This window comes from Schistocerca nitens, chromosome 3, assembly GCF_023898315.1.
Source record: "Schistocerca nitens isolate TAMUIC-IGC-003100 chromosome 3, iqSchNite1.1, whole genome shotgun sequence".
Taxonomy (NCBI): Eukaryota; Metazoa; Arthropoda; class Insecta; order Orthoptera; family Acrididae; genus Schistocerca; species Schistocerca nitens.
In genome coordinates this window covers 207056755-207080739 of record NC_064616.1, presented here as the reverse complement: position 1 = coordinate 207080739, position 23985 = coordinate 207056755, and the positions used below count along the sequence as shown (strand labels likewise).

At 54.3% G+C, this 23985-nt stretch overlaps 1 protein-coding gene across 5 annotated transcripts in view; it reads right to left on the bottom strand.

The window, feature by feature from the left end:
* Positions 1 to 23985, bottom strand: part of LOC126248156 (cullin-5) — a 246391-nt gene that overhangs the window by 191396 nt on the left and 31010 nt on the right. For all 5 annotated transcript variants that reach the window (XM_049948900.1, XM_049948898.1, XM_049948901.1 and 2 more), the window contains exons 4-5: positions 7500 to 7641; positions 6057 to 6277 (exon numbers count right to left, since the gene is read on the bottom strand). In XM_049948900.1, the coding sequence (XP_049804857.1) occupies positions 6057 to 6277; positions 7500 to 7641 (363 nt within the window). The remainder of the gene's footprint in view (positions 1 to 6056; positions 6278 to 7499; positions 7642 to 23985) is intronic.

The following is a 23985-nucleotide window of genomic DNA, read 5'->3' as shown; positions in this document are numbered from 1 at the left end:
AATATACAAAGTAGATCCTAAATTGATACAGTTCCTAAACATAGTAATGAAAAATTGGAAAACCACACTTAATATCCAAACAAATTCAAATAATATCACATCACAGCCAATACAGATTAAGCATGGAATATACCAAGGAGACTCATTAAATCCTTTCTGGTTCTGCCTTGCTCTGAACCCACTATCTAACATGCTAAATAATACAAATTATGGATACAATATTACTGGAACATACCCACACAAAATCACACATGTGCTTTACATGGATGATCTAAAACTACTGGCAGCAACAAATCAACCAATTACTAAAGATAACAGAAGTATTCAGCAATGATATAAATATGGCTTTTGGAACAGACAAATGTAAGAAAAATAGCATAGTTAAGGGAAAACACACTAAACAAGATGATTACATATTGGATAACCACAGCGACTGCATAGAAGCGATGGAAAAAACAGATGCCTATAAATATCTGGGATACAGACAAAAAATAGGAATAGATAATACAAATATTAAAGAAGAACTAAAAGAAAAATATAGACAAAGACTAACAAAAATACTGAAAACAGAATTGACAGCAAGAAACAAGACAAAAGCTATAAATACTTATGCTATACCAATATTGACCTACTCATTTGGAGTAGTGAAATGGAGTAACACAGACCTAGAAGCACTCAATACACTTACACGATCACAATACCACAAATATAGAATACATCACATACATTCAGCAACAGAAAGATTCACATTAAGCAGAAAGGAAGGAGGAAGAGGATTTATCGACATAAAAAACCTACATTATGGACAAGTAGACAATTTAAGAAAATTCTTTATAGAACGAGCAGAAACTTGCAAAATACACAAATCAATCACTCATATAAATACATCGGCTACACCACTACAATTTCATAACCACCTCTACAACCCTTTAGATCACATAACATCAACAGATACGAAGAAAGTAAATTGGAAAAAGAAAACACTACATGGCAAGCACCCGTATCATCTAACACAGCCACACATCGATCAAGACGCATCCAACACATGGCTAAGAAAAGGCAATGTATACAGTGAGACGGAAGGATTCATGATTGCAATACAGGATCAAACAATAAACACCAGATATTACAGCAAACTTATTATTAAAGATCCCAATACCACAACAGATAAATGCAGACTTTGCAAACAACAAATAGAAACAGTAGATCACATCACAAGCGGATGTACAACACTAGCAAATACAGAATACACCAGAAGACATGACAATGTAGCAAAAACAATACATCAACAACTTGCCATACAAGATAAAATAATAAAACAACATGTTCCCACATACAAGTATGCACCACAAAATGTACTGGAGAATGATGAATACAAATTATACTGGAACAGAACCATTATAACAGATAAAACAACACCACATAATAAACCTGACATCATACTCACCAATAAAAAGAAGAAATTAATACAACTAATCGAAATATCCATACCCAATACAAAAAATATACAGAAGAAAACAGGAGAAAAAATTGAAAAATACATCCAACTGGCTGAGGAAGTCAAGGACATGTGGCATCAGGATAAAGGTGACATTATACCATCAACTACAGGAATAATACCACACAATATCCACCAGTACATCAACGCAATACAGCTACATCCAAACTTATATATACAACTACAGAAATCTGTAATTATTGATACTTGTTCAATTACCCGAAAGTTCCTAAATGCAATGTAACATATACCGTACAGTTAAAAGGAAGTCACACTTGATCAAGATCCATGTCACTTTCCATTTTTAACCAGACATAATGTCTGAGAAAGAAAAGAAATAATAATAATAATACAACTCTGAACATGGCTGCCATTTGCAGCAGCCATATACACAAATTTGAAAAATATGTAAAAATCAGCGAACCGGTTGCATAGGTTTTCTATATACCTTGACCAGGTTTCGACACCTCTAAGGGTGATGAAGTCGTCTGTGATGAAGTCGTCTGTGATGAAGTCGTCTGTGATGAAGTCGTCTGTGATGAAGTCGTCTGTGATGAAGTCGTCTGTGATGAAGTCGTCTGTGATGAAGTCGTCTGTGATGAAGTCGTCTGTGATGAAGTCGTCTGTGATGAAGTCGTCTGTGATGAAGTCGTCTGTGATGAAGTCGTCTGTGATGAAGTCGTCTGTGATGAAGTCGTCTGTGATGAAGTCGTCTGTGATGAAGTCGTCTGTGATGAAGTCGTCTGTGATGAAGTCGTCTGTGATGAAGTCGTCTGTGATGAAGTCGTCTGTGATGAAGTCGTCTGTGATGAAGTCGTCTGTGATGAAGTCGTCTGTGATGAAGTCGTCTGTGATGAAGTCGTCTGTGATGAAGTCGTCTGTGATGAAGTCGTCTGTGATGAAGTCGTCTGTGATGAAGTCGTCTGTGATGAAGTCGTCTGTGATGAAGTCGTCTGTGATGAAGTCGTCTGTGATGAAGTCGTCTGTGATGAAGTCGTCTGTGATGAAGTCGTCTGTGATGAAGTCGTCTGTGATGAAGTCGTCTGTGATGAAGTCGTCTGTGATGAAGTCGTCTGTGATGAAGTCGTCTGTGATGAAGTCGTCTGTGATGAAGTCGTCTGTGATGAAGTCGTCTGTGATGAAGTCGTCTGTGATGAAGTCGTCTGTGATGAAGTCGTCTGTGATGAAGTCGTCTGTGATGAAGTCGTCTGTGATGAAGTCGTCTGTGATGAAGTCGTCTGTGATGAAGTCGTCTGTGATGAAGTCGTCTGTGATGAAGTCGTCTGTGATGAAGTCGTCTGTGATGAAGTCGTCTGTGATGAAGTCGTCTGTGATGAAGTCGTCTGTGATGAAGTCGTCTGTGATGAAGTCGTCTGTGATGAAGTCGTCTGTGATGAAGTCGTCTGTGATGAAGTCGTCTGTGATGAAGTCGTCTGTGATGAAGTCGTCTGTGATGAAGTCGTCTGTGATGAAGTCGTCTGTGATGAAGTCGTCTGTGATGAAGTCGTCTGTGATGAAGTCGTCTGTGATGAAGTCGTCTGTGATGAAGTCGTCTGTGATGAAGTCGTCTGTGATGAAGTCGTCTGTGATGAAGTCGTCTGTGATGAAGTCGTCTGTGATGAAGTCGTCTGTGATGAAGTCGTCTGTGATGAAGTCGTCTGTGATGAAGTCGTCTGTGATGAAGTCGTCTGTGATGAAGTCGTCTGTGATGAAGTCGTCTGTGATGAAGTCGTCTGTGATGAAGTCGTCTGTGATGAAGTCGTCTGTGATGAAGTCGTCTGTGATGAAGTCGTCTGTGATGAAGTCGTCTGTGATGAAGTCGTCTGTGATGAAGTCGTCTGTGATGAAGTCGTCTGTGATGAAGTCGTCTGTGATGAAGTCGTCTGTGATGAAGTCGTCTGTGATGAAGTCGTCTGTGATGAAGTCGTCTGTGATGAAGTCGTCTGTGATGAAGTCGTCTGTGATGAAGTCGTCTGTGATGAAGTCGTCTGTGATGAAGTCGTCTGTGATGAAGTCGTCTGTGATGAAGTCGTCTGTGATGAAGTCGTCTGTGATGAAGTCGTCTGTGATGAAGTCGTCTGTGATGAAGTCGTCTGTGATGAAGTCGTCTGTGATGAAGTCGTCTGTGATGAAGTCGTCTGTGATGAAGTCGTCTGTGATGAAGTCGTCTGTGATGAAGTCGTCTGTGATGAAGTCGTCTGTGATGAAGTCGTCTGTGATGAAGTCGTCTGTGATGAAGTCGTCTGTGATGAAGTCGTCTGTGATGAAGTCGTCTGTGATGAAGTCGTCTGTGATGAAGTCGTCTAAGTGACGAAACCTGGTCAAGGTATATAGAAAACCTATGCAACCAGTTGGCTGATTTTTACATATTTTTCATAAAATAAGAATAATAATAACAAGACGAAGAAGAAGAAGATGATGATTATGATAATGATGAAAAAATGGGAAAAGAGAGACCTCAATAACCAAAGCAAAGGAAGGATAAGAAACAAAGCACATGGAAAGGAAGACAGACGGACAGTACAAATCCATACACAGTTTTACCGAGAACTTCAGTTTCCCAAAGAAGGCATATCACTCGATCCACAAGGGAGACGAAAAGAATAGCAGGAGGATAGACAAGCAGCATGGAAAGGGAAGTAGAACTTCAAAAGCTCAGGCCCTGTGGAGGGGAGTGAAATTGAAATATTTACCGCAAAGTAAAAGCAGCAAAGTGCTCAAGATAAATATCCTGTTGATATGGATGAATGTGTCAATACACAGTAAATTCTGTAGTGTTACTAACAGTACAAGAAATTAACTTTGAGCACTTCAGAGATTATATGATACTGCACCGGGCCTCAAAGCTAGTAGAGAAACTCTGTCAAAGGGAGGGGATGAGGATCTGAGAATGGACTGAATGGTGGTGGTAGTTACAGTGCTCAGTACCTTACCATGAAACCGTTCATCCCAGTGATCCATCATTCAATGGATAGTAACAATATAAATGTACTCACCATCCATTAAAATAACTACTGTCTGTGTAACAGCACCTAATCGTATTGCGCATTATGTGAGCTGATACGTGGAGGGGTGTAGATTCGATGTCACTGTGAAGTAAGTTTTGTTTCTCTTCTCATTTTTTCTTTGTTTTTTCCCTTTTGCCATTCACTTTTCATAACAGCTAATAACTGCCTTCAGTACATTGGTTACAAAATATATGAAAAAGAGATAAAATACAATCAACTTTACACTGACATGACTCCAGCGCATAGAAATTTATTTATTATGTTACAGTCCATCACTTGTCCACAGAAACATTGGTAGCATGAACTGCTTCTGCAGCATGAGCCTTTTATGAATGACATCTTGCCATGGCCACATTTAATTTTCAATAAATTTAACAGGAAAATTACATCATTAACATTCTGAATTATTGTTATTTCAGTATTAATATTGCAGCCACAAAACATGTTCTAACTTAAACTCAGCAGTCTTCTCCCTTGTTTTCACTCACATCCACTGACGCATTTTGATGCTGACAAAAAATATCATACAACTAGCACTGAACCTAAACCAATGAGCAGTACCATGAAAGTCTGACGATATGCACACTCAGCTCTCACACTACTTTTGAAATGTGCTATTTCTTAATGGATGGTAGGTAAATTAACCTCATCCAGTTAATGGGGATAATGTTTCTCGTACAAAGGCCCACAACTTTACTGTAGGACTTGTGGCACAAACAGCCTCGACCCGCATCCTTAACTTGTGAGAAAAATTTTCCTCTAAGAAATTTTCTTTTAAAATGTGCTAAACAACACAGTTTGAAAAAGCAAACCATATTAAATGTTTAAGAAAATATTAGGCAAAGGAATTAAATTGGCCAATGGATTATTTAAACAAATTGTGGATCCACACACATTATTCTGTGAATAAAATGCTGCCGAAGTGATGATGTCCAAGGAGTATTGTCAAAAGAACTAGTCTACATTTTGTGTCTTACGCAGAATACTGACATACAGACATAGGTTCATACTTCACTTTTATGGATACTGAAGTTTATTCAAATACTGCCTCCCCTTCAAATTTCTCATGCATAAAAATGACAATGCTAGAACACTTGCCTGGCCTTCAGTTTGGTTTGCTTGCTCTCTGCAAGTGAATCAAATATTGTGACAATTCAAGATACATAAAATGAATTATCAGTGGTGGCAGGCAGCCAATATGGACAACACAAGCCATCACATTCTCATGTAACAGAAAGTGTAAACTTTGATTCAAGTTCCAGCACAACTGAGGGGCAGTTGCAGTAGCTAATTACAGGAAATACTGTGAGGTCTTAAGAATAGAATAGCAAGTAGAGTGGTTTGCCTCAGAAATAATGAAAATAATATGGAATAAAATCAGTAGATTGAGTACAGGTAACTATCATTTTAGAGAGGTGGTTGTTTGAGGCAGGTAAGCACATAAAACAGGAGACACACACACACACACACACACACACACACACACACACACATTAGTCTTCACAATTAAATTTTTAATTACCTGTAATTACATTTATAGATGAACTTACTACTTGCACTGATCCACTGCATGGCTCTAGGTACTTCTGCGCCCTGTGCTGTTCCTCCCTCAGTTTTGCATCAGCATACCTCATATAATTTTGAACACCATTTGCCTGGAGGTACTGAGGTGCTTTCATTCGATAAAATGCCTCTGTTGCTTCAATGTAGGCCTTTTCAAAATTTTCTCGGTATATTTGGAGTTTATCCTCAGGATTCGAACAGAGATTAACTGAAGCAAGGAAGCATTGATTAGAATTGTCCTGAATATAAAATACATTTCATACTTAAAGTTTTTCAATAAAAATGTTCTAGTTATATAGCTGGACAAGAACTGGGCTTACAATTACATGATGCTGCATTTTATCTTACTGTTATTTTGCATATAAATTTGTGTTCATTTGTCCAACCTTACATCTGGTACAATTTTGTCCAAGAAAGTCTGTCCTAGGAACACCCAACCTCCATTCCTTTTTAGTATTTACTGCAAACGCAACACTATCGCCATGATGGGAGAAGATACGTGTATAAAAGTATTCAGTGCATAGGAGGGATCATCAAGTGAAATTGTGATTTGGGTGAGGGAAGAAAACATGCTTGGATACCCTAATGGTAAGGGGACTGTTTGAGGAAAGCAGTATATTGAGGTTCATTAAAATGTAAGTTTACATTTTATGTGGTTTCTGCAATAAGTAATGATTCACAAGAAAATCTTCAATTTTCTGTTTCCAATATTTGTTTAATTACTGTCAAGAATAATCATCAGTGCTAACAAATGGTTCAAATGGCTCTGAGCACAATGGGACTTAACATCTGAGGTCATCAGCCCCTAGACTTAGAACTACTTAAACCTAACTAACCTAAGGACATCACACACAGGATACGAACTTGCGACCGTAGCAGTCGCGCACTTCCTGATGGAACCACCTAGAACCGCTAGGCCACAGCGGCCGGCAATCATCAGTGCTAACACATCTAAAGAGTGCAGAGGGACTTATCACTTTTTGTCTATTTTTAAGTCCAACAACAGGGTATACTTTAGGTTTCACTGTCTTATAATGCTGCAATTAAAGTCATGTGATAAGTGGTCTTACTGTTTGCCACTTCTGCTAGTAAGACTTATAATGTAGTAATTTATTGGTGTCTTGCAAGTACTACTGATCAGTTTAATGTGTGCTGTCACAAGCAGTATTTATCAACAACTGAGTCAATAAGAAATCATTCCTGTTTCACTTCTTTATGATCATTGACTGTCACACATTTCGAGAAAGTGCCACTTGCTATCCAAGCAATTTGATCAAATTTTTAGTTGTGAATACTTTTGTCATATCAGTTTGAGGGTAGTATGTTACTGCTGCTGGGAATTCACCATCTCAGTCTTTTATATGACTACATGGCACATAAATCTTCACTGTTTAAAATAAATTACTGATAAACCACAAGTCAGATCTTACCATACGATTCTCGAACACCAATAACAAGCTGGGAATCAAAAGCTTCTCCATTTCGTTCCGCATGCACTAATTTCATGGCAGAATCCTGAAGACGTTGTTTAATGTCACAGAATATGCTCTGGTTCCAACTGTCCAGCATTAACTGCAAATAATGTCAAAAGACAACATTAATATATACGCGCAAGCACACACAAAAAAGGGTATTTGGTTATCGTATACTGCAAGGTACAATGAAATCAAGTTATTTAATTAACAAACTCTAATTGAATTTTATATTTTTAATAGGGCATCAGTTCATAATTCAATGATTTTGAGTTTGCTATTGCTTGAGATATTATATTTGGAACTGCACCAATTGATGTTAAATACGCATCAGCCTGTCAGTGTGCATCCTATAGTATTCTAAAAAACAATACTATTTTTATAGAGGTATCAGTCAACGACTCATCCCCTTTCATAGGTAGCAGCACTGATGATGCCTCATATCATCTACTACTTTCCGCTTGCACCCCTATATAGCATTACCAGTAGTGTTCACAAGCAAACAATATGCAGCAATTGTTTTGCTGTTGTACATTGTTGTCTTTGTTATCCACACAGTTAAATGTAAATTGCATTATACGTTGGCAGTATTGTTTACCAATTATTTGTAATACAATGAGTAATTCCAAGATTATATCAAAATAATACATCATTTTTAATCTATTCTCAGATAACTGTTCGGCTCAGAATAAGAATAGCAGTCTCAGCAGTTTTCTACATCTATATTTATACTCTGCAAACCACTGTGAAGTGCATGGCAGAGGGTACATCCTACTGTACCACTTATTAGAATTTCTTCCCATTCCATTCACGCATGGAGTGTAGGAAAAATGATTGTTTAAATGCCTCCCCCCATGGGTGGCACAAACCTGTCACCATCCGTGCCGCCCCCTTCTGTACACATGTAATATCCCCTGTTAGTCCTATTTGGTATGGGTTGTATCTAACCAATTCTGGAAAATACAACGAAATTATAACATTAACTAGCAGTGATAGGACACTGTTTTTTACCCTGTAATAGGGACTTTGCCATTATAAAAAAAGGAACTAATAAAACAGGTCATATTTTACTGTGGATGATATCACAGAGGTGATTCTTACAAATTTCAAACAAGTAAATTTCTAGTTAGAGATGTCGCTGTTACTGAAATACTAGATTTCAAGTCATGATGGCAGCCATATTACAAGAAGATCAGGATTTCTGAAGAAACTCAAAGTACTGTAAGACAAGGGAAGGTGACAATTTCTATCAGTAATTTTTGAAATTCCATTACACATAACAAAAAGAGGGGTTGCATTACATATTCTATATCTACGTGACTACTAAGCAATTCACACTTAAGTGCCTGGAGAGGGTTCATTTAACCATCTTCAGACTCTCTCTCTACTGTTTCACTCTGTAAAAGCTCCAATTTCGCTTATTTTATTACAATGAGCACTTTTCCCTACATAAGTTGGTGACAAAATATTTCGCGTTCAGAGGAGAAAGTTGGTGACTCCAATTTCACGGAAATATATTGCTGCAATGAAAAACATACCTGTAACACACACTCCTCTATTTTGTGATAATACAAAATGACTTTTACTCCTTTGGACTTTTTTGATGTATTCTGTCAATCCTATCCGGTAAGCATCCCATTCCACACAGCAGTACTCTAACAGAGGAGGGACAAGCATAGTGAGTCTTTAGCAGACCTGTTGCATCTTCCAAATTTTCTGCAAATAAAATGCAGTCTTTGGTTTGCCTTGCCCACAACATTATCTATGCGATCATTCTAATTTAAGTTGTTCATAATTTTAATTCCTAGGTATTGAATTGAATTGACAGCCTTTAGATTTGTGTGATTTATTGTGTAATGGAAATTTAATGAATTCCTTTCAGTACTCATGTGCATGAACTCACATGTTTTCAGTCCACTGCCACTCTTTGCACCATGCAGATATCTTGTCTGCATCATTCTGCAGTTGGTTTTCATCTTCTGATGGCTTTACTAGATGGTAAATAGCATCATCATCTACAAACAATCTAAGAGGAATTCTCGGCTTGCCTTGTAAGCTGTTTGTATAGATTAGGACAGTGGAGGGCCTATAACAACTCCTTGAGGGATGCGAGATATCCCTTTTGTCTTATTCAATGACTTTCTGCCGATTACTACTTACTGTAACCTTTCTGGCAAAAAATCATGAATCCAGTCACACAGCTGCATGCAATTTGATTAGAAGTCTCCCGTGAGGAACAGTGTCAAGTCTTCTGGAAATCTAGAAATAGGGAATCGACTTGACGTACACAGTGTCAGAAGTCTCTACTTTGTTGAGAATGAAGAGCTGCCTGTGTTCCACAAGAACAATATTTTCTGAATCTGTGCTGACTATGTCAATACATCATTTCGTTTGAGAACTCACAACCATACATGTTCCAAAATCCTACTGCAAATCGACATCGGTGACATTGGTCTGTAATTCATCAGATTACTCCTATTCCCTTTCTTGAGTATTGTGTAACCTGTTTAACTTTCCAGTCTTTAGGTAACATGTTTCACTGAGTGAGCTGCTGTATATGACTATATGACAGCTAAATACAAAGCAGTTGTATCAGCAAACTCTGAAAAGGACCTTATTGGCATACAATCTTGACCAGAGGCCTTGCTTTCATTAAGTGATTTAAGCTACTTCGCTGGACTGACGATATCTACTAAGTTATTCATTTTGCAGCTGTTCTTGATTCAAATTGTGGAATATTTACTTTGTCTTCTTTAGTGAAGGAATTTTGGAAAACAGTGTTCAGTAACTCCACTTTAGTTGTACTGTCATTGGTAATATTAGCATTGGTAAGGCACAGTGAAGGTATTGATTGCATCCTACTGCTGGTTTACTTTGCGTATGACCAGAATATCTCTGAATTTTCTGCCAGATTTTGAAACAGAGTTTTGTTGTGGAAGCTATTAAAAGCATTTCACATTGAAGTTCACACTAAGTTTTAGGCTATATAGCAAATCTTTGAAGTTTTGTGTAGTTTTAGATTTGGCATGTTTTTTTGTTACCTTTGCAATAGCGTTCTGGCCTGTTTTTTGTAGCATGCGGGATCAGTAACATCTTTTATTAATTTACTTGTTATGTATCTCTCTATTGCCACCAATACTACTACTGAAAACTGGTCTGCATTTACATGTAATGACTGTATGAAGGATATGTAAGAGCTTTCCAGAGAAATTTCTGCTGTTTAGTTGACATAAACTTCGCAACATGTGGGTGAACATTACCCTGCAACAGAATGATGCCTTCCATCAACATCCCTGGGAGTTCGAAGTTGACGGTGCACTTCAATTTTTGCGAAGTGTCCATGTACATGGCACTGATGTGGACTGTTTTGTGTGTGTGTGTGTGTGTGTGTGTGTGTGTGTGTGTGTGTGTGTGTGTGTATGTGTATGTGTGTGTGTACAGTTTTTTTTTTGGGGGGGGGGAGACAGTGTACTCATGCTGTTGGCTCTGACGCTTGCTCTCCAGCTCAATGAGATGATGACACCATGTTTAATCTCCTGTGACAAAATGGAGGAGGCAATATTCATTACGATACCATTGATGTCTAAATTCTGTTCAGCTTCTGCTTCTCCATCAGGCTGTGAGGAACCCACTCTGCATAAATTTTCTGGAACTCCAGATGCTCTCTCATGATGGCATGAGCAGTACTGTGACTGATGCCCAACATGAGCATACTGTCCACCACCATCTGCCATCACTCATTTTTGACAGCAGCAAGCAACACAGCAATGACAGAAGGGCTAATGACATGAAGAGACTGCCCTGGCCGACTGCTGCCTTTCACCGAATACCGACCTTTCCAAAATTCTCTGTTCCACACAAACACACATGGATGTGACATTTGGGCATCAATCTCACTTCCCGAGAGTCTTCCCAGTGTCAAAAAACTGGCTACACCTCACTGTTCCTCTTTCCCATCCTCCACAGTGAAGTTGTGCACATGACTCGCTGACCTCACAGAAGAAAGGCACAGAGATGAAGGAGAGATGGGTAGGTGGGTGAGTGGGTGGGGGGGGAAGGAGAGATGGGTAGGTTTGTGAGTGGGTGGGGGGGGGGAAGGAGAGATGGGTAGGTGGGTGAGTGGGTGGGGGGGGGAAAGAGAGATGGGTGGGTGGGTGAGTGGGTGGGGGGGGGAAAGAGAGATGGGTGGGTGGGTGAGTGGGTGGGGGGGGGGAGGAGAGATGGGTGGGTGGGTGAGTGGGTGGGGGGGGAAGGAGAGATGGGTGGGTGGGTGAGTGGGTGGGGGGGGGGAAGGAGAGATGAGTGGGTGGGAGGGGAAGGAGAGATGGGTGGGTGGGTGAGTGGGTGGGGGGGGGGAAGGAGAGATGGGTGGGTGGGTGAGTGGGTGGGGGGAGAAGGAGAGATGGGTGGGTGGGTGAGTGGGTGGGGGGGAAGGAGAGATGGGTGGGTGGGTGAGTGGGTGGGGGGGGAAGGAGAGATGGGTGGGTGGGTGAGTGGGTGGGGGGGGAAGGAGAGATGGGTGGGTGGGTGAGTGGGTGGGGGGGGAAGGAGAGATGGGTGGGTGGGTGAGTGGGTGGGGGGGGAAGGAGAGATGGGTGGGGGGGAAGGAGAGATGGGTGGGTGGGTGAGTGGGTGGGGGGCGGAAGGAGAGATGGGTGGGTGGGTGAGTGGGTGGGGGGGGAAGGAGAGATGGGTGGGTGAGTGGGTGGGGGGGGGGGGGGAAGGAGAGATGGGTGGGTGGGTGAGTGGGTAGGGGGGGAAGAGAGATGGGTGGGTGAGTGGGTGGGGGGGGGGAGGAGAGATGGGTGGGTGAGTGGGTGGGGGGGAGGAGAGATGGGTGGGTGAGTGGGTGGGGGGGAGGAGAGATGGGTGGGTGAGTGGGTGGGGGAGGGGGAAGGAGGAATGGGTGGGTGAGTGGGTGGGTGGGGGGAGGAGGGATGGGTGGGTGAGTGGGTGGGTGGGGGGAGGAGGGATGGGTGGGTGAGTGGGTGGGTGGGGGGAGGAGGGATGGGTGGGTGAGTGGGTGGGTGGGGGGAAGGAGGGATGGGTGGGTGAGTGGGTGGGGGGGAGGAGAGATGGGTGGGTGAGTGGGTGGGGGGGAGGAGAGATGGGTGGGTGAGTGGGTGGGGGGGGAGGAGAGATGGGTGGGTGAGTGGGTGGGGGAGGGGGGGGAAGGAGAGATGGGTGGATGGGTGAGTGGGTGGGGGGGAAGGAGGGATGGGTGGGTGAGTGGGTGGGTGGGGGGAGGAGGGATGGGTGGGTGAGTGGGTGGGTGAGGGGAGGAGGGATGGGTGGGTGAGTGGGTGGGTGGGGGGAGGAGCGATGGGTGGGTGAGTGGGTGGGGGGAAGGAGGGATGGGTCGGTGAGTGGGTGGGGGGAAGGATGGATGGGTCGGTGAGTGGGTGGGGGGAGGAAGGAGGTATGGGTGGGTGGGGGGAGGAAGGAGGTATGGGTGGGTGGGTGAGTGGGTGGGGGGGAAGGACGTATGAGTGGGTGGGTGAGTGGGTGGGGGGAAAGGAGGTATGGGTGGGTGAGTGTGGGGGGGGAAGGAGGTATGGGTGGGTGAGTGTGGGGGGGGCGGAAGGAGGGATGGGTGGGTGAGTGTGGGGGGGGGCGGAAGGAGGGATGGGTGGGTGAGTGTGGGGGGCGGAAGAAGGGATGGATGGGTTTGTGAGTGTGGGGGGGCGGAAGAAGGATTGGGTGGGTTTGTGGATGGGGGGAGGGAAGGAGGGATGGGTGGGTTTGTGGATGGGGGGAGGGAAGGAGGAATGTGTGAGTGGGTGGGTGGGGGGAGTAGGGACAGTTGCGGGGGGAGGGAGTGCGGGCGGGTGGGGGGGAGTGGGGACAGGTGCGGGGGGAGGAAGTGCGGGCGGGTGGGGGGGAGTGGGGACAGGTGCGGGGGGAGGAAGTGCGGGCGGGTGGGGGGGAGTGGGGACAGGTGCGGGGGGAGGAAGTGCGGGCGGGTGGGGGGGAGTGGGGACAGGTGCGGGGGGAGGAAGTGCGGGCGGGTGGGGGGGAGTGGGGACAGGTGCGGGGGGAGGAAGTGCGGGCGGGTGGGGGGGAGTGGGGACAGGTGCGGGGGGAAGGAAGTGCTGGCGGGTGGGGGGAAGTGGGGACAGGTGCGGGGGAGGAAGTGCGGGGGGAGGAAGTGCGGGTGGGTGGGGGGAGTGGGGGCAGGTGCGGGGGGAGGAATTGCGGGTGAGTAGGTATGAGGGGAGGGGGGCAAGTGCGGGTGAGGGGAGGTGAGCAAGGGTGGGCAGGGGAGGGGAGGTGAGCAAGGGCGGGCAGGGGAGGGGAGGTGAGCAAGGGCGGGCAGGGGAGGGGAGGTGAGCAAGGGCGGGCAGGGGAGGGGAGGTGAGGAAGGGCGGGCAGGGGAGGGGAGGGGAGCAAGGGCGGGCAGGGGAGGGGAGGGGAGCAAGGGCGGGCAGGGGAGGGGAGGTGAGCAACGGCGGGCAGGGGAGGGGAGGTGAGCAAGGGCGGGCAGGGGAGGGGAGGTGAGCAAGGGCGGGCAGGGGAGAGGAGGGGAGCAAGGGCGGCGAAGGGAGGGGTGCAAGGGCGGGGCGGGGAGCGGTGCAAGGGCGGGGCGGGGAGGGGTGCAAGGGCGGGGCGGGGAGGGGTGCAAGGGCGGGGCGGGGAGGGGAGCAAGGGCGGGGCGGGGAGCAAGGGCGGGGCGGGGAGGGGAGCAAGGGCGGGGCGGGGAGGGGAGCAAGGGCGGGGCAGGGAGGGGAGGGGAGCAAGGGCGGGGCGGAGAGGGGAGCAAGGGCGGGGCGGGGAGGGGAGGGGAGCAAGGGCGGGGAGGGGAGGGGAGCAAGGGCGGGGCGGGGAGGGGAGGGGAGCAAGGGCGGGGCGGGGAGGGGAGGGGAGCAAGGGCGGGGAGGGGAGGGGAGCAAGGGCGGGGAGGGGAGGGGAGCAAGGGCGGGGAGGGGAGGGGAGCAAGGGCGGGGCGGGGAGCAAGGGCGGGGCGGGGAGCAAGGGCGGGGCGGGGAGCAAGGGCGGGGCGGGGAGCAAGGGCGGCGAGGGGAGCAAGAGCGGGGAGGGGAGCAACAGCGGGGAGGGGAGCAACAGCGGGGAGGGGAGCAACAGCGGGGAGGGGAGCAACAGCGGGGAGGGGAGCAACAGCGGGGAGGGGAGCAACAGCGGGGAGGGGAGCAACAGCGGGGAGGGGAGCAACAGCGGGGAGGGGAGCAACAGCGGGGAGGGGAGCAACAGCGGGGAGGGGAGCAACAGCGGGGAGGGGAGCAACAGCGGGGAGGGGAGCAACAGCGGGGAGGGGAGCAACAGCGGGGAGGGGAGGGGGGAAAGGCGCCAAGGGGAGGGGGGAAGTGCGCCAGAGGGGAGGGGGGAAGTGCGCCAGAGGGGAGGGGGGAAGTGCGCCAGAGGGGAAGGGAGGGGGGAAAGGCGCCAGAGGGAATGGGAGGGTATGGGAGGGCGCCAAATGGAAGGGGAGGAAGGGCGCCAGAGGGGGTGGCGGGTTGGGAGGGGATGGGAGGAAGGGCGCCAGAGGAGGGGAGGGGAGGGCGCCACAGCGGAGGGGATGGGAGGGGAGGAGAGGCGGGGCGCCACCAGAGGGGAGGGGATGGGAGGGGAGGAAGGGCGCCAGAGGGAGGGGAGGAGAGGGCACCAGAGAATGGGAGGGGAGGGGAGCAAGGGCGCCAGAGGGGAGGGGATGGGAGGAATGGCGCCAGAGAGGATGGGAGGGGAGGGGAGCAAGGGCGCCAGAGGGGAGGGGATGGGAGGAAGGGCGCATGAGGGGAGAGGAGGAAGGGCGCTTGAGGTGAGGAGAGGGGAGGAAGGGCGCATGAGGGGAGAGGAGGAAGGGCGCTTGAGGTGAGGAGAGGGGAGGAAGGGCGCATGAGGGGAGGAGAGGGGAGGAAGGGCGCATGAGGGGAGGAGAGCGGAGGAATGGCGCATGAGGGGAGGGGAGGAACGGCGCGGAAGGGGAGGGGAGGAACGGAGTGTGAGGGGAGGAACGGAGCATGAGGGGAGGGGAGGGAGGCATGGCGCTTGAGGGGAGGGGAGGGGAGGGGAGGAAGGGCGTGTGAGTGGAGGAGGGGAGGGGAGGAAGGGCGGGTGAGGCGAGGGGAGAAAGGGGTGGTGAGGGGAAGGGTGGGGAGGAAGCGCGGACGAGGGGAGGGGAGTAAGCGCGGTCGAGGGGAGGGGAGGAAGCGCAGTCGAGGAGAGGGGAGGAAGCGCGGACGAGGAGAGAGGAGGAAGCGCGGACGAGGAGAGGGGAGGAAGCGCTGACGAGGAGAGGGGAGGAAGCGCGGACGAGGAGAGGGGAGGAAGCGCGGACGAGGAGAGGGGAGGAAGCGCGGACGAGGAGAGGGGAGGAAGCGCGGACGAGGAGAGGGGAGGAAGCGCTGACGAGGAGAGGGGAGGAAGCGCTGACGAGGAGAGGGGAGGAAGCGCTGACGAGGAGAGGGGAGGAAGCGCTGACGAGGAGAGGGGAGGAAGCGCTGACGAGGAGAGGGGAGGAAGCGCTGACGAGGAGAGGGGAGGAAGCGCTGACGAGGAGAGGGGAGGAAGCGCTGACGAGGGGAGGGGTGGGGAGGAAGCGCTGACGAGGGGAGGGGTGGGGAGGAAGGGCGGGGGAGGGGAGGGGTGGGGAGGAAGGGCGGGGGAGGGGAGGGGTGGGGAGGAAGGGCGGGGGAGGGGAGGGGTGGGGAGGAAGGGCGGGGGAGGGGAGGGGTGGGGAGGAAGGGCGGGGGAGGGGTGGGGTGGGGAGGAAGGGCGGGGGAGGGGAGGGGTGGGGAGGAAGGGCGGGGGAAGGGGACGGGTGGGGAGGAAGGGCGGGGGAAGGGGACGGGTGGGGAGGAAGGGCGGGGGAGGGGACGGGTGGGGAGGAAGGGCGGGGGAGGGGACGGGTGGGGAGGAAGGGCGGGGGAGGGGACGGGTGGGGAGGAAGGGCGGGGGAGGGGACGGGTGGGGAGGAAGGGCGGGGGAGGGGAGGGGTGGGGAGGAAGGGCGGGGGAGGGGAGGGGTGGGGAGGAAGGGCGGGGGAGGGGAGGGGTGGGGAGGAAGGGCGGGGGAGGGGAGGGGTGGGGAGGAAGGGCGGGGGAGGGGAGGGGTGGGGAGGAAGGACGGGGGAGGGGAGGGGTGGGGAGGAAGGGCGGGGGAGGGGAGGGGTGGGGAGGAAGGGCGGGGGAGGGGAGGGGTGGGGAGGAAGGGCGGGCGAGGGGAGGGGAGGGAGGGCGGGCGAGGGGAGGGGAGGGAGGGCGGGCGAGGGGAGGGGAGGGAGGGCGGGCGAGGGGAGGGGAGGGAGGGCGGGCGAGGGGAGGGAGGGCGGGCGAGGGGAGGGGAGGGAGGGCGGGCGAGGGGAGGGGAGGGGTGGTGAGGGGAGGAAGGGCGGGCGTGGGGAAGAAGAGCGGGCGAGGGGAGGAAGCGCGGGCGAGGGGAGGAAGCGCGGGCGAGGGGAGGAAGCGCGGGCGAGGGGAGGAAGCGCGGGCGAGGGGAGGAAGTGCGGGCGAGGGGAGGAAGTGCGGGCGAGGGGAGGAAGGTCGGGTGCGCGGGAGTGAGGGAGGAAGGTCGGGTGCGCGGGAGTGAGGGAGGAAGGGCGGGTGCGCGGGAGTGAGGGAGGAAGGGCGGGTGCGCGGGAGTGAGAGATGGGCGGGTGCGTGGGTGAGTGGGGGAAGGAGGACGTGGGCGGGGACGAGTGGGGGGATGGAGGGACGGGTGTGGGGGCGACGAGGGGGGAGGAGGGACGGGTGTGGGGGGGCGACGAGGGGTGAGGAGGGACGGGTGTGGGGGGGCGACGAGGGGTGAGGAGGGACGGGTGTGGGGGGGCGACGAGGGGTGAGGAGGGACGGGTGTGGGGGGGCGACGAGGGGTGAGGAGGGACGGGTGTGGGGGGCGAGGATGTGGGAGGGGTGACGGGTGTGGGGGGCGAGGATGTGGGAGGGGTGACGGGTGTGGGGGGCGAGGATGTGGGAGGGGTGACGGGTGTGGGGGGCGAGGATGTGGGAGGGGTGACGGGTGTGGGGGGCGAGGATGTGGGAGGGGTGACGGGTGTGGGGGGCGAGGATGTGGGAGGGGTGACGGGTGTGGGGGGCGAGGATGTGGGAGGGGTGACGGGTGTGGGGGGCGAGGATGTGGGAGGGGTGACGGGTGTGGGGGGCGACTGGGGGGAGGAGGGACGGGTGTGGAGGGCGACTGGGGGGAGGAGGGACGGGTGTGGAGGGCGACTGGGGGGAGGAGGGACGGGTGTGGAGGGCGACTGGGGGGAAGAGGGACGGGTGTGGAGGGCGACTGGGGGGAAGAGGGACGGGTGTGGGGGCGACTGGGGGGGGAGGAGGGACAGGTGTGGGGGCGACTGGGGGGGGAGGAGGGACGGGTGTGGGGGCGACTGGGGGGGAGGAGGGACGGGTGTGGGGGCGACTGGGGGGAAAGGGACGGGTGTGGGGCGACTGGGGGGAAAGGGACGGGTGTGGGGGCGACTGGGGGGAAAGGGACGGGTGTGGGGGCGACTGGGGGGGAAAGGGACGGGTGTGGGGGCGACTGGGGGGGAAAGGGACGGGTGAAGGGGCGACTGGGGGGGAGGAGGGACGGGTGTGGGGGCGACTGGGGGGGAGGAGGGACGGGTGTGGGGGCGACTGGGGGGAGGAGGGACGGGTGTGGGGGCGACTGGGGGGGAGGAGGGACGGGTGTGGGGGCGACTGGGGGGGAGGAGGGACGGGTGTGGGGGCGACTGGGGGGGAGGAGGGACGGGTGTGGGGGCGACTGGGGGGAGGAGGGACGGGTGTGGGGGCGACTGGGGGGGAGGAGGGACGGGTGTGGGGGCGACTGGGGGGTAGGAGGGACGGGTGGTGGGGCGACTGGGGGGGTAGGAGGGACGGTTGTGGGGGGGCGAGGATGTGGGAGTAGTGACGGGTGTGGGGGCGAGGATGTGGGAGTAGTGACAGGAGTAGTGACGGGTGTGGGGGCGACTGGGGGGAGGAGGGACGGGTGTTGGGGCGACTGGGGGGGAGGAGGGACGGGTGTGGGGGCGACTGGGGGGGAGGAGGGACGGGTGTGGGGGCGACTGGGGGGGAGGAGGGACGGGTGTGGGGGCGACTGGGGGGGAGGAGGGACGGGTGTGGGGGCGACTGGGGGGGGAGGACGGACGGGTGTGGGGGCGACTGGGGGGGGAGGACGGACGGGTGTGGGGGCGACTGGGGCGGGAGGAGGGACGGGTGTGGGGGCGACTGGGGGGGAGGACGGACGGGTGTGGGGGCGACTGGGGGGGAGGACGGACGGGTGTGGGGGCGACTGGGGGGGAGGACGGACGGGTGTGGGGGCGACTGGGGGGGAGGAGGGACGGGTGTGGGGGCGACTGGGGGGGAGGAGGGACGGGTGTGGGGGCGACTGGGGGGGGAGGAGGGACGGGTGTGGGGGCGACTGGGGGGGAGGAGGGACGGGTGTGGGGGCGACTGGGGGGAGGAGGGACGGGTGTGGGGGCGACTGGGGGGGAGGAGGGACGGGTGTGGGGGCGACTGGGGGGGAGGAGGGACGGGTGTGGGGGCGACTGGGGGGGAGGAGGGACGGGTGTGGGGGCGACTGGGGGGGGGGAGGGACGGGTGTGGGGGCGACTGGGGGGGAGGAGGGACGGGTGTGGCGGCGACAGGGGGGAGGAGGGACGGGTGTGGGGGCGACTGGGGGGGAGGAGGGACGGGTGTGGGGGCGACTGGGGGGGAGGAGGGACGGGTGTGGGGGCGACTGGGGGGGAGGAGGGACGGGTGTGGGGGCGACTGGGGGGGGGTTGAGGGACGGGTGTGGGGGCGACGGGGGGGGAGGAGGGACGGGTGTGGGGGCGACTGGGGGGGAGGAGGGACGGGTGTGGGGGCGACTGGGGGGGAGGAGGGACGGGTGTGGGGGCGACTGGGGGGGAGGAGGGACGGGTGTGGGGGCGACTGGGGGGGAGGAGGGACGGGTGTGGGGGCGACTGGGGGGAGGAGGGACGGGTGTGGGGGCGACTGGGGGGGAGGAGGGACGGGTGTGGGGCGACTGGGGGGGAGGAGGGACGGGTGTGGGGGCGACTGGGGGGGAGGAGGGACGGGTGTGGGGGCGACTGGGGGGGAGGAGGGACGGGTGTGGGGGCGACTGGGGGCGAGGAGGGACGGGTGTGGGGGCGACTGGGGGCGAGGAGGGACGGGTGTTGGGGCGACTGGGGGCGAGGAGGGACGGGTGTGGGGGCGACTGGGGGCGAGGAGGGACGGGTGTGGGGGCGACTGGGGGCGAGGAGGGACGGGTGTGGGGGCGACTGGGGGCGAGGAGGGACGGGTGTGGGGGCGACTGGGGGGGAGGAGGGACGGGTGTGGGGGCGACTGGGGGGGAGGAGGGACGGGTGTGGGGGCGACTGGGGGGGAGGAGGGACGGGTGTGGGGGCGACTGGGGGGAGGAGGGACGGGTGTGGGGGCGACTGGGGGGAGGAGGGACGGGTGTGGGGGCGACTGGGGGGGAGGAGGGACGGGTGTGGGGGCGACTGGGGGGGAGGAGGGACGGGTGTGGGGGCGACTGGGGGGGAGGAGGGACGGGTGTGGGGGCGACTGGGGGGGAGGAGGGACGGGTGTGGGGGCGACTGGGGGGGGAGGAGGGACGGGTGTGGGGGCGACGGGGGGGAGGAGGGACGGGTGTGGGGGCGACTGGGCGGGGGGGGAGGAGGGACGGGTGTGGGAGCGACGGGGGGGGGGGGGGGGGAGGGACGGGTGTGGGAGCGACGGGGGGGGAGGAGGGACGGGTGTGGGGGCGACTGGGGGGGAGGAGGGACGGGTGTGGGGGCGACTGGGGGGGAGGAGGGACGGGTGTGGGGGCGACTGGGGGGGAGGAGGGACGGGTGTGGGGGCGACTGGGGGGGAGGAGGGACGGGTGTGGGGGCGACTGGGGGGGAGGAGGGACGGGTGTGGGGGCGACTGGGGGGGAGGAGGGACGGGTGTGGGGGCGACTGGGGGGGAGGAGGGACGGGTGTGGGGGCGACTGGGGGGGAGGAGGGACGGGTGTGGGGCGACTGGGGGGAGGAGGGACGGGTGTGGGGGCGACTGGGGGGGAGGAGGGACGGGTGTGGGGGCGACTGGGGGGGAGGAGGGACGGGTGTGGGGGCGACTGGGGGGGAGGAGGGACGGGTGTGGGGGCGACTGGGGGGGAGGAGGGACGGGTGTGGGGGCGACTGGGGGGGAGGAGGGACGGGTGTGGGGGCGACTGGGGGGAAAGAGGGACGGGTGTGGGGGCGACGAGGGGGGGAAGAGGGACGGGTGTGGGGGCGACTGGGGGGGAGGAGGGACGGGTGTGGAGGGGGGGCCGAGTAGTGGGGAAGGAGGGTCGGGTCTTGAGGGGGGCGAGAACGGGGAGGAGGGACGGATGTGGCAGGGGCGAAGAGGCAGGAGGAGGGGGAAAGGGACGGGTGGGGAGAAGGGGAGGAGGGGGGGAAAGGGACGGGTGGGGAGAAGGGGAGGGGGTAGGGGGGCTTGGGGAGAAGGGGAGGAGGGGGGAAAGGGACGGGCTTGGGGAGGGGTGGAGGGGGGATAGGGACGGGCTTGGGGAGGGGTGGAGGGGGGAATGGGACGGGCGGGTGGAGGGGGAAGAGCCCACATGCGAATCGTGATCGTACACACAGAACGGGGCCGTCAATCTGGGAGATGGACGACTGAGTTGGGGAACAGCTGACGGTAATTGAGATGCCCAGGCAAGCTACAAACGTGTGTAGCATAAGCGGCCAGTAATCGTTGGCACTGGAACCGCAATGAAGGGACTCCAGCCTCCACAAGTATGCTGGCGACAGAGCTTGTGCGGAAAGCTCCATTGGGGAGTCGGATCCCGCTGCTGATGGATATGCCGAATCGGAAGCCATGCTCCCATAATCTAAACGGGACTGAATTAACGCCAGGTACAGCCGTAGAATGGTACACCGATCGGCACTCCAGCTGGTGTGACTCAAGCAATGAAAAGTGTTAAGATGCCACCAGCATGTTTGTTTAAGCTGCCGAATACGAGGGAGCCTAGTCATCCGGGTATCTAAAACAAATCCCAAAAACTGAAGCATCTCCACCACAGCAAGGGGTTCGCCGTCAAGATAAAGCCGTGGCTCAGGATGAACAGTGCGAAGCCGGAGGAAACGCATAACGTAGGTCTTGGCAGCCGAAAACAGGAAGCCATGTGCTACAACCCAAGACTGCGTCTTCGGGATAGCAGACAGCACTCCGCAGCTGCCGTTCAGCAGCTGCAATGCCGGTGGACCTATTGTATAGGCAGAAGTCATCAGCATACAAGGAAGCTGAGACAGATGGTCCCACCTCTGCAGTGAGCCCATTAATTGCAAATAAAAAGAGGCAGACACTCAATGGAACTATGGGAGGCCACAAGTTGCACGTGGAAGGTACGAAGCGACAGAAAATTTTGTATAAATATTGAGAGCGAACCATGAAGACCCCGCCCATGAAGCATGGTGAGGATGTGATGTCGCCATGTCCTATCGTATGCCTTCCGCATGTGAAAAAAGACGGTGACCAGATGCTGACAGCAGGCAAAGGCTGTACGGATGGCAGACTCCAGGCACACCAGATTATTGGCGGCAGATCGGCCCTTACAGAACCCACTCAGACGGAGCCAGAAGGCCCCAAGTCTCAAGTAGCCAACTCAACCTCCAGCTCACCAGTCGTTCGAGCAACTTGCATATAACGTTGGCGAGGCTGATGGGGTGGTAGTTGTCCACCTCCTGGGGGTTCTTGCCAGGTTTCAACACGGGGATTACGATGCTTTCCCACCATTGCGACAAGAACTCACCCTCAACCCAGATACGGTTGAAAAGGTCTAGGAGGCGTCACTGGCAGTCCACCGAGAGGTGTTTGAGCATCTGACAGTGGATACAATCTGGCCCGGGAGCTGTATCAGGGCAAGTGGATAGGGCACTTTGGAATTCCCACTCACTGAATAGAGCATTGTACGATTCAGGGTGGCACATGTGGAATGAAGGAGTCCAACATTCCAACCGCACTTTCACTGAGGGGAAGGCCAGCGAGTAATTCGCACAAGTGTAACTCTGAGCAAAATGCTCCGCTAAGCAGTTTGCAATTGTGTCGGAGTCAGTACAAACAGCTCCATTCAGTGAAAGCACAGGTATGTTGACGGGGGTCTGATAGCCACAGAGGTGCCGAATCTTGGCCCAAACCTGCGATTGAGAGATACGGAGGCCAATGGTGGAGACATACCTTTCCCAGCACCCCTGCTCGCATCAGCGAATGAGGCGGCGGGCTCGCGCGTGGAGCCGTTTAAAGGCGATGAGGTGTTCCAATGATGGATGCTGCTTATGACGCTGGAGGGCCCACCTGCAATCTCTAATCGCCTCAGCGATCTCGGGTGACCACCAAGGCACAGTCCTCTGCCAAGGGGACCCAGAAGAACAGGGAATTGCAGATTCTGTGGCAGTAATGATGCCGGTGGTGATCGAGTGAACCACCACATCAATGGTGTCATGGGAAAGAAGCTCAACAGTGGCAGTGGAGGCGAACGAGTCCCAGTCAATCCTATTCAAAGCCCATCTGTGGAGGCGCCCAGAAGAGTGACGCTGAGGCAGTGACAGAAAGATCGAAAAGTGGTCACTACCGCACAAGTCATCATGCACAGTCCATTGGACAGATGGTAAAAGGCTAGGGCTGCAGATCGAAAGGTTGATGGCTGAGCACGTGCCATGTGCCACACTGAAATGTGCGAAGACACCATTATTTAAGAGGGAAAGGTCAAGCTGTGCCAACACTTGCTCAACGACAGTGACTCTGCCTGTTGCCACTGATCCACCCCACAGAGGGTTATGGGCGTTGAAGTCGCCAGTAACAGAAAAGATGGCGGCAATTGGGCTATCAGCGCAGCCAAGACATGCTGCTGGACATCACCATCCAGTGGAAGCTAGAGAATGCCGACAGTAACAGTGTGTGGCATCCACACCCAAACAGCGACAGCCTCTAAAGGTGCGTGAAGAGGGACACACTCGCTGTAAAGAGAGTTAAGGACGTAGATGCAGACGCCACCAGATACCCTCCCATAAGCTTCCAGGTTCTTATAGTAACCCCGATAACCACAGAGGGCGGGGGTTCACATCACCGGAAACAAAGTTTCCTGAAGAGCAATGCAGAGGAAAGGGCGAAGGCTGAGAAGTTGTCAGAGCTCAGCAAGGTGGTGGATAAAACCGCTGCAATTCCACTGGAGAATGACAATGTCCATGGCCGAAAAAGACGTGAAGGGACCGAGGAAGCAGATTACACCACTGGGTCACCTGCTGCAACCGATTGAGTACCTATGGGAGCAACATCCGTCGTGTCTGAAGGACCGGTGAGATTGAGGTCCTCAGCAGACGCCAGGATCGCCACCTCATCCTCAGACGCAGAGCTGGTAGGTAACGACAGTGGTGGGGGTCCCACCACAATTCCCTTTGTCTTAGGGGTCTTCGGTTTTGATTTCTCGCGCTGTTCCTTGAAGTGCT